The sequence below is a fragment of the Hemiscyllium ocellatum genome, chromosome 4 (genome assembly GCF_020745735.1).
Source record: "Hemiscyllium ocellatum isolate sHemOce1 chromosome 4, sHemOce1.pat.X.cur, whole genome shotgun sequence".
Classification (NCBI taxonomy): Eukaryota; Metazoa; Chordata; class Chondrichthyes; order Orectolobiformes; family Hemiscylliidae; genus Hemiscyllium; species Hemiscyllium ocellatum.
The window spans coordinates 89,949,374-89,965,639 of NC_083404.1; the positions used below are offsets into that span (position 1 = coordinate 89,949,374).

The 16,266-nt window shown below is 39.7% G+C and overlaps 1 protein-coding gene across 1 annotated transcript in view; it reads left to right on the plus strand.

The window, feature by feature from the left end:
* emilin2b (elastin microfibril interfacer 2b) overlaps window positions 1–16,266 on the plus strand; it is an 83,142-nt gene that overhangs the window by 2,284 nt on the left and 64,592 nt on the right. The window contains exon 3 of the mRNA XM_060823605.1: window positions 8,840–9,006. Within this exon, the coding sequence (XP_060679588.1) occupies window positions 8,840–9,006 (167 nt within the window). The remainder of the gene's footprint in view (window positions 1–8,839; window positions 9,007–16,266) is intronic.

Here is a 16,266-nt window from a genome sequence, read left to right on the forward strand (position 1 = left end):
CCGCAGAAATGCTACTGACATGAGAAAAGTTTTACCAATATAAACATGCATGAGTAGAACCCTTCCACAAGCTGAACTATTGAAACTTTACATATGAAACACCTTCAAAGGATTATGTGTACCATAGACATTTTAGAGCGTTAAATATACTCACTCAGTTGTGCTTATCTCTGATCTTCTATGTGTAGTCCACATTCGAAGATCAAAAGGCAGCCTTATTGAAATATATGAACTAGTATTGGATGCAGGCCAGAGAAAGTTCACTTGTATGATCCTGGGAATGAAGGGATTATGTAAGAAGAGGGATTGGTTTGGTTGGGCTTGTAATCCTCGGAGTTTGGATGAATGAATGGTGGTCTTATAAAACATAAGATTCTTGGAGGGCTTGATGGGGTAATTGTGGAAAAATTGTTTCCCTTATGGGAAAGTCAGGGACCAGAGGGTATAAACCCAATGTGAAGGGTCACCCTCTTACAACAAAAAGGGGAAGGAATTTCTTCTCCGAGAGATGTTGATCTGTGGAATTCTTTACCATAGAAGGCTGATGAGACTGAGACATTAAGTGCTAAGATAGATAAATTTCTAAGCATTAAGGAAATCAAGGATTATGGCAAAAATGCAGGAAAGTGGAGTTGATGATTATCTGATTAGTCTCATTGATGTCACTGAATGGCCAAGCAGAATCGATAGGCTGAATGGCCTACTTCTGCACCTATGTCTTCTGCTCCTTAAACAGTGACAGGACAGCTTCTCAGTTGTGCTTATCTCTGATCTTCTATGTGTAGTCCACATTAGCATATATTGAAGTATTAAGTTACAGAGGAAACAAGAATATCCAAATGGGTGGTTCACTGTGCTCAATCCCATTCACCAAATTCTGTTTAATAGCAGAAGTCTGTTTACCCAAGATCAGGCTCTTGTCAGTCATTAATTTTTGTGGGCATCGTGAATTGAGGCTACAACACAGATTAGTGACTGCGGATACAGAACACTGTTTATGTTGTCAGATAAATGACTCACAGTTTGGTGCTTTAAGGACAGAGTTCAGTTATTTCTTGGGGCCAGTCTGTAATCCAGATCATCAACATTTTTTGTGGTCCATATGTCACTAGCTGATTACACAGATTATTAATCTGGCCTGAGAATCTGTGTGGATTTGGTGCCACATTCAAGATTTGGAGTTGCAAGTCAAAACTTTCCAAAAAGATTGCTCTTGGTTCTGGAGATATTTAAATCATAGGGCAGAATACTATGGGCTGCTGGTGGTGGATTTGCGTATAAGGGTTTGTGGTAGGGGCCATGAAATTCCCAACATCGCCCTGATCCCACTCTACTCCTGTCAGCCATTTACAGGGGTGGAGGTGTACATGAGAAACCTAGGTCAGGATGTCCATCTTCCATACCCTACTAGCTGCCCTTATAGACATTGGACATCCAGTCTCAATGAGCAGGGGAGGGTGGGGTGCTGTGGTAGTGGGGGGGTTTAATATCTGTGCAGATCGCCCTATTTGGACTTGGGTTGGGGGACAAAAAGAGAGTGAGGAAACTCCATTACTGGCTACGTTTCCTGATCAAGGTCCATCCTAAGCATTACCTGACTTCATCTTGTAGAGTTACAGAATCTGTACAAGAGGTCATTTGGCCTATCAAGTCTTCAGTGACCCTCTGAAGACCATCCCAAGCAGACCCACATCCTCATAACTTCACATTTACCACAGCTAATCCACCTAGCCTGCACATCCCTGGACACTACAAGGCAATGTAGTATGGCCAATCCACCTAACTTGCACGTCTTTGGAGTGTGGGAGGAAACCAGAGCACCAAGAGGAAACCCACACAGACACAGGGAGAACATGCAAACTCCACACAGATAGTCACCCAAGGTTAGAATTGAACCTGGGTCCCTGGGGCTGTGAGGTAGCAGTGCTAACCACTGAGCCATTGTGCGTTCTTGGGATGTCTTTAACCCTTGCATTCCCCATCAAGACTCCCAGATCATTCTTTCTATCCCCAAAACCTCTCCTGTCTCCTCAATGACAATCTGAATGGCCTCCTCCTGCTCTAATCTTCTATCTTCAATGTTACCTCTATCTTGGCTTAGGTTAGGCAGATTGCCTGCATTCACACTAGTGGCCACTACTCCTGTTGGCATAGCTGTGACTACATTGGCGCTGCCATCTGATCTATTGGGAGCTCTCTGAAAAAGAACTTCTCCAAAGTGAGGAACAGAAACCTTGCCACCTGTCAATCAATGCAAATGCCTCCTGTGCTGCTGACATCCCTTAACAACTCTCGCCTTGGAGGAGGAGAAAGCCCATCACCTAGTATTCTTTAAATATTCCTTCTTAATATTGAGACCATCTTTCCTTACACATACAGAACAGAGTTAGGTGCCTTAACAGTTAGTCTCAGCAACCTTCGCTTAGGAATGGAAAATTATTCAGCGTTTCCACTCCTGATTGCTATTCAGGCAGTCTCCAGGAAAACGCAAGTGTGTGAAGGTTAAATAAGGATCACACTAGCTGAGATGTTCACAACTGTTATCTCATGCTAACATTCATTGACTAGACTCACGTGAATTTTCGACGGATTAGCAGATGTTTTGTAGGTGTGTACAGCCTCTCTAGAAGCCAGTTCCTTCAGGAAAAAAATGGGTAAAAATTGGAAAGAAAATGTAGACTTTAGTAATTTGTTCTAAAACCCACGACGTTTCTTTGAAGTAATAGTATGAGAATTTATTCAGTTAAAATGCTTCAGAGGATGGCGTGGTTTAAAAATGGCTGCCTCCTCTGTAAAGTTGCCAGAGAAACTTTGTCATCATAAAACTTAATAATTTCCTCCATGTTGCAATAACATCGCAACACTGAAACATTGTGGTGTTGCTGAAACCTTCCATTTTTTTTTAAATCATAAAAATGACAAAGTTTTTCCTATCTAATTAATTTACATTGTAACTTCAAAAGTACCTCCTTGGCTGTGAAGTACCTTGGGAGGCTGTGAGATCCTAAAGTATTGCTCATGAATGTTATTAGTGTTGGCACTACTAACTCTGACATTGTCATTCAATTACTAACAAAAACATGCAACGCGAGTGTTACCTTAGTCGGGCCTCTATGGAAGTTAGGAACAGGATGGGTTGAGTACAGCTGTCTGTTTCTGTCCACCTGCATCTTGACCCCATCCCTGTGTGACAATAAGCAAATAAAAGCCACATCTTTTATTTCTGGCTTGCCTTCAGGATTAGGGCACTAGAGGAGTACGATTGTGAATCATTATAACATTTGAATCACATTTGAGATCTGAATTTTTAAAAAAATCAAAAACTGTAAAGTCAGTTTCAAAAGGAGCTATGCTGCTTTAAAATAATCCCCTTCTGCTTGGTATCTCTTGAGTGCAAAAGTTCCTTGTCTGTGTTGATATAAACGTTCCTCCCTGAATGGAAGAGATTTGATCAGATAGGGAGACTTTCCAAGGGAAATCCTTTCAAATTCTCCAGAGCATTTCTGTGGTTTAACCCTGTAATTAAAACTGATAAGAAGCCAGTTGGAACGGGCAGCTGAAGGAATTGCTTTAAATTGAAATACCTTTTAATCATTTGTGGCCCCATACCCTTCAGCTAATTACAAGAAACATCAGCTGCAGGGAAATAATTAAAACGTTATACATAAATACTTGCAGATTAGGCATGGTTAACCACTCAAGTGCTGAAATTTAAGTGAAACAGCCTTGCTTGGTAGTTAGAAATTTAAGTTCTTGAAACAGCTCAACTTGGTAGATAGATTTACCTACTATTGTGCTTCAGAGACTTTTGATTATAGGCAACAATTATTTAGATCAATTAGATTAATCTTATAAGATATAAATTACTGCTACAGTACAATGAGAAAGAAGACATATAAACCTTGCACAACTTCACTGTACAGACTAACGGTATTCCAGAGGTGTTCACATAATACAATTTGCAACATTGCATTATTTTGTTTGAGTGTATCTCGTATATCCTGAAGAGTATTGACATTCAATCAAAGTAACAATGGCTAAGCAATGCAGTGCAATAATCAAAAGGCATAGTAAACAGGCTGGAATTTGTTTCATGCCTTTCCTATTTATTCATGGTTACTCAGTAATGATCTTCATTAATGTGTTGATCCTGCATGCATTTGTTTCTATGAAACATGATAAAAGTGTGAGAAAAGTAAATAATTCAGCAACAAATGTGCCATATTAGAGGTTAGCTTAATGTGTTGCTGAGGTTGCATTTCCAATTGTCATCATGTTGAAAGTTAAACTGTGTTCAGTACAAAACAAATATTAACAAGATTGATGAAAATATAATGTTTGTTTGTGTATCTGTATAAAATACATGATGATAAAAGGAAACAAAAGAGAAAATAACATATTATGAATACATATTGAAGATAGAAAAGTTACAGCACATAAAGAGACTATACTGGCTAAATAAACTACCTGAAAATGTGTTGCTGGAAAAGCGCAGCAGGTCAGGCAGCATCCAAGGAGCAGGAGAATTGACATTTCGGGCATGAGCCTTTCTTCAGGATGCTGGCTGACCGGCTGCACTTTTCCAGCAACACATTTTCAGCTCTGATCTCCAGTATTTACAGTTCTCACTTTCTCCTAAATAAACTACCTGCCCATTATAATCCCATTTACCAGTACCTGGTCTATTGCAGTATTTTGGATGTAGATATACGTTCCTCTTAAAAATGTTTACACCTCGAACACTAAACTGGGCAGTGAATTCCAAATACACAGCATTCTCTGGTGAAAAGGTTTTCCCCCATGTTTCCTTGAATTCTTTTACCAATCACCTTAAATCTGTGCCCCCTGGTAATTGATCTTGAGGAGAAGCAGGTCTTCCCTGTCTGCTCTATCCAAACCCCTAATTATTTTTACATCTCAATCAAGTCATCTCTCAGCATCCTCTGTTTGAAGAAAAACAACCTTAGGGTATCCAGTCTTTCCTCATACTTGCAATTTCCAAGTCCGAGCAACATTCTTGTAAATCTCTGCTGATCAAAACCATACACAAAACTCCAGCTGTGGCCTAACTTGTGTCTTAAATAATTCAAATATCATGTTCCTGCTTTTGTATTTAATACCTCATCCACTGAAGCAAAGTGTTTCATATGTCTTCTTTGCCACCTTAGCTATCTGTCCTATCACCTTCAGGAACTTGTGGACATGCAACTCAAGGTTTCCCACTTCCTCTCAATATCCTTTCATTTATTGTGTATTCTCTTGTTTTATTTTGCTGCCTCAAATGCATAACCTCACACTTCTCTGGATTGAATTTCAGTGGCTGCTTTTCTATCCATTCAAACAAACTATTGATATCTTCCTGGAGTCATGAGTCATCCCCTTCACTAGCAACTATCCAGCTAAATTTTGTGTCATCTGTAAATTTCCCAATCATACCATTTAAGTCTAAATAATCAATATATACCACAAACAGCAAGGGAACCAACATTGAGCCCTATGGAACACTACCGGAAATTGATTTTCATTCAGTGTAGAAGACAGCCATTGCTGATTACCCCAATACCCTTTTTTGTTCCTGTAACTGAGGCAGTTTTCGATCGAGCTCACCACATAGGCTTTAATTTTTCTAGTCTGCCATGTGGGACCTTATGAAAATCCATGTCAACAGTATCCACTGTAGTACTGTCATCAATCATTGTTACTTCCTCAACAGATTAAATTAAGTCGCAAAAAATAAATCATAACCTCCCCTCAAAAAACAGGCTGATTAATCTGTGGATCCCTTCAAGTAACAGTTAATTCTGTTATTCTGTATTGACTCCAGTACCTTGCCCACCACTGAGGTCAGATTTACCAGCCTATAATTATCTCTTGCATCCTTTTTAAATGATAGTACAATACTTGCAGGCCTCCAATCCTATGGTACCTCACCAATACCGAGTGACAATTGGAAAATGATCCTCAGGTTGTCTGCTCTTTCCTCACCAGCTTCCTTTAACAGCCTGGAATACAATTCCTCCAGTCCTGGTAATTTAGCTGCTTTCAATTAGGTCTGTCCCTCCAGTACTTTCCTTCTCATTATGCTAATTTTTAAAAATATTTCACATTTTTCCTTTTTAAATAAAACATTTGCCTAATTACTTTGTGAAGACTGAGACAAAATACTCATTTAGAATCCTGCCCACATCCATGTAGAAGCTATCGTGTACATCTCTGATGGTCCCTACCAGTTCCTTAGTCATCATCTGGTACTTAATGGACTTGTCAAACAACCTTGGATTTTTCTGAATTTTATTGGTCAGTTTTCTTTATATCCTCTTTGATTTCCTAATTTCCTTCTTCACTTTATCCTATATTTCCTATACTGCTTTGAGCTTCCTAAAATTTTAAGTTTCAAAATATTGTCATGCATTCTATATGTCTACTTTATCCTGCCTGTATGCTTTTGAATACTTGCAGGGGACTCCAGATTTGGTAGTACCATTCTGTTTCTTTGTTTGGCAACTGTGGTTTTGAATACCTCGCACTGATTTGCCACTGACTTTCTTTCAAGTCGATGTGATTAATCCTCTTTTGCCAGAACATCTGTCAAATTTCTAACATTTGCCTTTCCCCAGTTTAGAACTTTTCCTCCTGCTTTATCTTTGCCCTTTTCCATAATGCTGCAAATCTTACTGTATTATGATCACTATCTCCAGAATAGTCACCCGCTGCAACTTCATCCAGTCTTAATTTCCTATGATTAAATAGAGACTTGTGCCTTCTCTTGTTGAATGAAGTGATGTTCATCAGCAACATTAATGCTTGTTTGAATTATATTTAACCCATGTACTTGCTCCTCAGATGATCACAGTGTGTCCTAATGGAATATGTTTAAGCATAGATAATATTGACTGAGATTAACTTTTGCTTTCCAGTTGGATTAATTATTTAAGCACAGAAATAAGAAATGTTATTAAAGTTTGCTGATACTATATTTGGAGGCATGGTAGATTTGAACAAAATTGCAGGAGCATGTAGATGTTTAGTTAAATGGGTATTGTCGGTGGCAAATACAGTTCATACATAGAAATATTTGGTGCTACATTTTTGGAAAAAGAGGTGGCAAATGATGCTTGAATTTTGCACTCCAATCAAAGCAACAACAATTGCCACTAATCTACAAAAAAAGACCCATAACAATTTAGTGATGTCTGGCACAAGGATTTCATCTTTCTTGATGTATATTTATCTGGCATCAAGTCAAGGTGAGTCCCAGGAGTCTAGGAGCAAAGATGTCATCAACTAGGTTAAGCAGCCAAATCATATCATGTCTGCTCCTCCCAAAGGCAGATCCTTGAATTAATGTCGGCTGATGTTGCTTCATTCTGAGCTGTTCGCTTGGCAGTTTTGTCAGTAGTGGTTTGCCATTGCCTTCCATCCTCTGGATCAGGGCTAGGAGGTGCATGCGAAGTGTATCTCAGTTGGAATGGGAATCAAGTCCATAGTGCAAACATCACCCACTAAGCAGCCATGTTACATTGAAAACTCTCACAGGCAGCAAATGCTGAAAGTTAAAAACACTTTCTCTGTCTCTTTTTAATACCGTTTTAGACATATTGAAATAAAAACTAGAACACACATAGGATTACTGGAAATCGGAATGTCAATCAATTTGATTGTTTTATTGAAAAGTCAAATTTTGTCCAGCGTAAGAGAAATTTGATATTACATGAACATAGAATTCATTTCTGCAATGTTAGACAAATTGTTCAGCAATTATTATGAACTTAGTATGCTGTTAAAATCCCAACTACACTTCATTTAACAAGATACAACTTTCTTGGAGTTTTTTACAGCCAGACTAATAGTGAGAAAATGGAAGTTCTCATCAGTTTTATGATTTCTAATTGATTGTAGTCTGTGGAGACTTCAACTGGGCATTCTGTGGAGAAGTATGGAATCACTGACAAAAACTTGTAGATTTTCACATTCAACTATGCATATCTTGGCAAAGGTTGCTGTCAATCATGACTGGGGAATACTGACAATTCTACCATCACTGGAGCTGTACACTCTGGGCCATACTTTAAGTGATAAGATACTAAATGGAACGAAGGAACAAAGTAGCTAAGGAAACTTTAAAGGAAAGGATGGTAGTTTAAAAAAGGGAAAAAGAAAACTACTTTGCAATTTATACATAATCCATTAAAAATAAGCAATGGAAATATGCTAAACCTGTAAATTGTCTGGACGACTGAAGAATAAAACATACAATTCTGATTTTAAAACATGGTGAAACCATAGAAAGGAATTAATGAAGATTCATTAAAACCTTATCAGAAATTTGTTACTTCAGGCGTGACCCACAATACCACAATCTCACCAAGTATAGGGAAAAGAGGTAGGCCCCAGTCCTCCTCAGCCAAAGCATGGATTGAACCCCAGCTAATCTAATGTGACCAAGTTGCTGTGGAAACATACAGCTTTATGTACGTAAAGTATTCCAGATCTAAGAACAGTGATGGCAGAGGCTTCAATTTTCTTCCCATTATGTGACTGACCAGAGGTCTTTTTCAGTCTTACTCCTTGCTAATGGTGAATGTTGGAACGATTTAGAGATTGATGCTCAGCCTGTTTGACCATATTGTGCATGCACTTTCAGTCTGAAGTGGGATGTAAAAGCATTGACTCAGAGACTATCACTCCACCACATAGAGGAATTGGATGTCCTAATTCTGAAAAAGGGTCTGAACAATCGGTGTTTTCTTAATTGAACATATTGGAGTAAGTAAAAGATGTTTAAGTTGCTACATACATTTCCACGTGAACAATTTTCTTCATATGTTTTTTGAATTAGATATCGCACACATTTCCGTCCTCTATATAAGGTTGCATACAAGGTGGTGACTCAGCTAGAGTGGAGGTGTTGCCCTGGATATAAGGGTGAAGATTGCAAGAATGGCCGGTCACAACAGACTGCAAATTTTCCACTGCCATCTTCTGCCCCAAGACAAAGGAATCTTAGTAAGATTATGATTTGCACCTGATTATTATTTTAAATGATAACAAAAGAAGTTAATACTAAATTAGGGACAATTTTGCAAAATTGTAGATTAATTTCTGATAAGTTGTTCCATATAAATCCTTCCTTGTTGCTTATCTAGATCACCAGTATAATCATCATTATATACCGAGATAGAGAGTTTTCACTGCGGTCTGGAATTGGCATCTGCTTTATCTGTTTGAGTCATTCCTTGGTTGCTGGAGTGGAATTTACATAAATAATTAAGTGCTTAAAAATGAGTAAACTACCTTGTATATGGTACTGTAAGTTAAGTCTACTCAGTGGCTTGCTTAGTTTATTTATTGGTTTTGTTTGATGTGGTAACTCGCCAAAGAACACATGTCCATCATTTGAACTAAAATCCTCTCAGAATACCAAAGCTAACATAAAATTCAGAACAATTAGTGTTTGCACAGAGGAAGTTTTACACAGTTGAAAGAATTTAACTCATTTCTGACAATCTGCCAATATTTAACTGAAAGCTCCAATTTCAACTGCTCCTTTAGTTCTTCAGCGCTGGAGATAAATGACTGCATGTGCTCTTTTTTCTGGCTGCATGTTTTCTGCTTCATGATAAAAGTGATTAATGTTCAGTGTAAGGAACAATATTGGGCAAAACTTGACATTGAATTTGAACATTTTGTAGACAGGTTAAACTTTCCCATATAGAGTCATAGAGTCACAGAGATGTACAGCATGGAAACAGAGCCTTTGATCCAACCCATTCATGCCGACCAGATATCCCAACCCAATCTAGTCCCACCTTCCAGCACTCGGCCCATATCCTTCTAAGCCCTTCTTATTCATATACCCATTCAAATGCCTTTTAAAGCCTCCACCACTTTCTCTGGCAGCTGATTCCATACACGGAGGACCCTCTGTGTGACAAAGTTGCCCCTTAGGTCTCTTTTATATTTTTTCCCTCTCACCCTAAACCTATGCTGTCTAGTTTTGGATCCTCCTACCTCAGGGAAAAGACTTTGTCTATTTATCCTATCCATGCCCCTCATAATTTTGTAAACCTCTATAAGGTCACCCCTCAGCCTCCGCGCTCCAGGGAAAACAGCCCTAGCCTGTTCAGCCTCTCCCTATAGCTCAAATCCTCCAACCTTGACAACATCCTTATAAATCTTTTCTGAACTCTTTCAAGTTTCACAACATCTTTCTGATAAGAAGGAGACTAGAATTGCACGCAATGTTCCAATAGTGGTCTAACCAATGTCTTGTACAGCCACAACATGACCTCCGAACTCGTGTACTCGATACTCTGACCAATAAAGGAAAGCATACCAAACACCACTTTCACTATTCTATCTGCTTGCGAATCTACTTTCAAGGAGCTATGAACCTGCACTCCAAGGTCTCTATTCAGCAACATTCCCTAGTACCTTACCATTACGTGTATAAGTACTGCTAAGATTTGCTTTCTCAAAATGCAGCACCTCGTATTTATCTGGATTAAAATCCGTCTGCCACTTCTCAGCCCATTGGCCCATCTGGTCAAGATCCTGTTGTAATCTGAGGTAACACTCTTCGCTGTCCACTACATCTCCAATTATGGCGTCATCTGCAAACTTACTGACTATACCTCTTATACTCACATACAAATTATATAAATGACAAAAAATAGTGGACCAAGCACTGATCCTTGTGGCATTCCACTGGTCACAGGCCTCCAGTCTGAAAAAACAACCCTCCACCACCACTGTCTCTTCTACCTTTGAACCAGTTCTGTATCCAGATGGCTAGTTCTCCCTGTATTCTGTGACAGCTAACCTTGCTAACCAGTCTCCCATGGGGAACTCTGTTGAAAGCCTTGCTGAAGTCCACATAGATCACATCTACCTCTCTGCCCTCATCAGTCCTGTTTGTTATAATCTACAAGACAGTTTTCTTCCTCCCAATTGCTTAATGAAGAGTTATCATATAGTCAGGGTTGTTTCTTCTTGAAATCTCTGCTCGAAGGCAGTTTCTTACTGACAGGCGATGACCCCTTAACATAGCTGGGGGAAGGAAGAAGGTTTCACATCCACCCCAGTCATGCTGTTGACAATAATTTTATGCACGCTGGCTGTTGTCGTCGGGAAAATGTAGAGAATCATCAGGAGACACGGAGAGTTTTTCAGGAGTAGGTCTTTTATTTGCAAACAAAAGCCATGACACTCAGAAAGCAAAATTCGTGAATGCCCCCAACTTCAAGATCCGTGGCTCTTTGTACCTGTTTTATCATGTTTTTGTTAGCTTATCAGCATGTCCAACTGTTAATCAGAATTACCTCACTCCAACTATACAATAAACCAATAATGTTAGTTCCCATTATCTCTATAGTTCTGCCGTTATGTGTTTTCCTATATTCTATTTAATATTATTCTAATGTCATGATTAGACATTTTACTGTCACCTCTGCAACAATGGTCTTCCATCCCAGACCCTACTTAATATTATTTTAATGTCATGATTAGATATTTACTAGGAGAAAGTGTGGACTGCAAATGCTGGAGATCAGAGCTAAACATGTGTTGCTGGAAAAGCGCAGCAGGTCAGGCAGCATCCAAGGAACAGGAGAATTGCCGTTTCAGGCATAAGCCCGAAAAAGGGCTCATGCCCGAAACGTCGATTCTCCTGTTCCTTGGATGCTGCCTGACCTGCTGCGTTTTTCCAGCAACACATTTTTAGCTTAGATATTTTCCTGTCAAGGGTCTCAAGCAGACTGGCTCTACTAACTACTGATTAGATATTTATTGTCAAGGGTCTCAAGCAGGCTGACTGTACTAACTATTAATTAAATATTTAATGTCATGTCCTAAATATTTATTGTCACAACTTGTCCCAACCTGCCATGATGATATTTATCAGGTGAGGCTGACTTGACTAACTGTTGTTGGCTCAGCCTGCCATAGTGACCTTTCAGCCCCAACCTTACTCTGCTAATTGGTGTAGGAGCAGTGCACTATTCTTATCCCATCCTGCCACAGTGACTTTTTGACTAGTGTAACATTCCACAGACCCCTTGCAACAGGTCACCAGTGGTCTTCATGCTTTAACCCTTCCCATGCTTTCATGCTCTTTATTTTCCATACTGTCTAGACCCTGAGAGTTGTCTCAGAATATGATTAGAGTGGAAGGGCACACAATCAGATCAGGCAAAAACATCATGCGGGTCTGCAGAAAAATTTCCTTGGTTTTAGAGTGGGATTGGGGGATGCTAGGAGGTTGAGGAGATAGGTTGCGCCTGGAAGTTAGGGTTGAGACCAAGTTTGATTTTGAGACCAGCTTTGTTTATCATTCTGTGCTGTTATAGTTCTGTTCGCCGAGCTGGGAATTTGTGTTGCAAACGTTTCGTCCCCTGTCTAGGTGACATGCTCAGTGCTTGGGAGCCTCCTGTGAAGCGTTTCTGTGATGTTTCCTCCGGCATTTATAGTGGTTTGGCTCTGCTGCTTCCAGTTGTCAGTTCCAGCTGTCCGCTGCAGTGGCCGGTATATTGGGTCCAGGTCGATGTGTTTGTTGATAGAATCTGTGGATGAGTGCCATGCCTCTAGAAATTCCCTGGCTGTTCTCTGTTTGGCTTGTTCTATAATAGTAGTGTTGTCCCAGTCGAATTATGTTGCTTGTCATCTGCGTGTGTGGCTACTAAGGATAGCTGGTCGTGTCGTTTCGTGGTTAGTTGATATTCATGGATGCGGACCGTTAGCTGTCTTCCTGTTTGTCCTATGTAGTGTTTTGTGCAGTCCTTGCATGGGATTTTGTACACTACATTGGTTTTGCTCATGCTGGGTACCGGGTCCTTCGTTCTGTTGAGTTGTTGTCTGAGAGTGGCTGTTGGTTTGTGTGATGTTATGAGTCCTAGTGGTCGCAGTAGTCTGGCTGTCAGTTCAGAAATGCTCCTGATGTATGGTAGTGTGGTTAGTCCTTTGAAGTCACAGGAGGCTCCCAAGCACTGAGGATGTCACCGAGACAGGGGACGAAACGTCTGCAACACAAATTCCCAGCTTGGTGAACAGAACCACAACAACGAGCAGCCGAGCTACAAATCTTCTCCCAAACTTTGATCATTCTGTGCTGTTTAGCTTTGGGTTTTGCAGAGGAAATTGTCCACTGTGCTGACTGCCTTGGGTACAAGGCGTCTAATAAGGTACCACAGATTAAGCTACTTAATAAGAAAGAGCCTATGGTCTTGGAGATAGTGTATTAGCATGAATAGAGGATTGACAGAGAAGGCAGAATGTTTTGGGGAAAGGCAGCATATCAGGATGGCAACCTGTAACTAGTGGAGTACCGCAAGGATCAGTGCTGGGGCCTTAGTTATTTACAATATATATTAATTGCTTGAATGAGGAAAGTGAATGTACTGAAGCCAAGTTTGTGAATGACAATAACAAAAGGTGGGAAGGCAAGTGCTGAGAATGTTACAAAGAGTCTGCAGAGAGATATAGATGGATTGAGCAAGTGAGCAAAAACTTGGCAGATGGAATATAATGTGGGGCGGCGTGAGGTTATGCATTTTGGCAAGAAGAATAGATTACCAGAAGAATATTATTTAAATGGAGGAAGAGTGCAGAAAGCAATAGAACAGAGAAATTTAGGAGTCCTCAACCATGAAGGCTTCCAAGTTCAAAAGGTAATAGAGAAGGCAAATGGAATGTTGGTCTTTATTTCAGAGGGAGTGGATTATAAATGTTAGGGAGATTTTGCTAAAGTTATACAAGCTACTAGTCAGACCATAGCTGGAATACTTTGAAGAGTTTTGGGCCTCTTATCTAAGAAAAAATATACTGGAATTGGGAGCAGTCCAAGGAAGATACTTGAGGCTGATACCAGGTCTGGAGGGACTGTCTTATGAGGGGAGGTTGAGTAGGTTGGGCATGTACTCCTTGGAGATTAGAAGAATGAGAGGGTGGCCATATTGAAACATGCATGACTGTTGCGGAACCTGACGGCGAGGTTCGGAAAGGTTGTTTCCCCTTATGGGGCAGTCTAGGATCGGAGAACATGACTTCAGAGGTGAGGGGAAATTTTCTTTCTCAGAGGGTAGTGAATCTAGATTTCTTTACCACTAAGGGCTGTTGAGACAGGGACATTAAGTATATTCAGGGCTGAGGTAGACAGATTTTTCATCAGTAAGGAAATCAAGAGTAATACAGATAATGCAGGAAAGTAGAGTTGATGATTATCAGATCAGCCGCAATCTCCTTGAATAGAGAGCAGACATGATGGGCTGAAGAGCCTGCTTCTGCTTCTACATCCTGTGGTCTTAACATGATTAATGTTGAAGTGCTGACATCAAACTAGTATTGGTACAGGCATGATGGCCTAACCTTTCATATTCAAAATTTCTGTACTGTAGAAATCATTATTGGATTTTACCTATTGATATTGACTATATTAATTATCCCATGTGTTTCAACAACATTGATAATTGTTCCTTTCTTGTATTTCACACACTAGATTATTGGTTCTCCAACATTTTTTGATTAAGGATCCCTTTCTAAATGTATTAGTCACAGATTTTCGATTTAAGTTATAGTGCAATAGATATCTTGCAGATTTATGTTTTGGAACATGAAAGCCACCAGAGTCCTACTAAACAAACTGTGTGAAATTCTCCTGGGGATATCTGATTCATGTACGTTGATATAATTGGTGATGTGAAAACTTTATACCCCTCTCTTGCTGAAACCTGCAATAAAATGCCCAGATAATACATAATGACACCCCATATCTTCCTGGAGTGGGAAGCAGTTTGAAAGTGCCTGTAGGGTACACTAACACTGTTTCATTTGTAATCTGTCACTTCTCACTTACTCACTCCACAATTCTGAGTGTTTCAGACTTCTCTTTACCCATTGCAGTTGGCCATCCTTTCTGAATTAGAATTTTTCAGACACACTGCATACACTGAGACTTTTCTGCCATTGGGTCATCACTATTAATTGTGATAGTCAACAAAATGTAACAGGTGTCCTACCTATGTCATCACAGCAATTGGATGCATTTATATAATTTCACCGACCCCCGCAAACAATGGAGGTCTGTGGACTTTAGCCTGATAACTAAAGAAGTAAATAAACTCACATTCTCAAAGGGAGCAACCAAATCAAACCCTGCTAAGGCATAATGCTTCACAGAGTTGCTTTTAACACATTGGAATATCTTCAAATAAATCCAACACCAATTTCAGACATCAAATGTAAAGAAAAGGGAGACTTCTTCAATTCAGAAGACAGCTATTTATCATGTCTGAGCATAAACTTGCTTAAAATTATAAGCTCTGCGTAATGCACAGTTACTGCTACTTGAATGAAGTATCATTTTCCTTATATGTACCAAATATTACAGGGTAGCAGTGATGATTGTGGTTTCACAGCAGGATGCAGTACTCATTGGTGAAAGAGGGGTCATGCCTAGATTAGAGAGGTATCTTGGAAAATGGATATCTTGGCCCAATAGACAATTCTAGAGTATCCTATAACTGTGGTAAATGATCTTTCCTCAGCTCTTTCCGGGTGACCTCTTCCTCTCTGTCAGAATTTATCAACTGCACATAGGTTACAAAAGGAAAAATATCATCACCAGGAAAGGAATGGGCAGGAAACTTGAGCTGAGGCTGAAGTGAAAACAGGTTTGTTTTGGCCGAGCAGGCTCAAAGGGCTGAATTTGCCCGTTCCTGCTCCTGGTTCTTGTGTTCTTCTATTCAAGGAATATCTGAGGCTCCTCAGCTTGCTGAAAATGTACAGGTTAAATCTAAACCAAATTACCCCCAGACAAAAGTCAATCACATTGTCCTATCTTAAATTAATAAACACATAGCTAGGGATAAAGTGGCATTAGGCCTGTGGACAGTTAGAAAATTATAAACACACATTGCTATTAGCAAGACAAGACCAAATCAGTATTAATGATTTGTTAAGTATTGCACATGTCTTATTTGGACATCACCATTCTGCTGCATAATTATAGAAACAAGGAGCAGGAGAAGACTACTCGGCCCTTCTAGCCTGCTGCACCATTCTTAATGCTATATTCCTACTTCCTCCCCATAATACTTGATGTCCTTAAAATCTAAACTTTATCTCTTTCTTGAATATATTCAGTGACCTGGCCTCCACAGTCTTCTGTTGTCAAGAATTCCTCAGGTTCAGTACTGTTTGAGTAAAGAATATTTTTCCCCATCTCAATCGTAAATGGCCTATGCCGTATCTCGAGACTGTGACCCTGGTTCT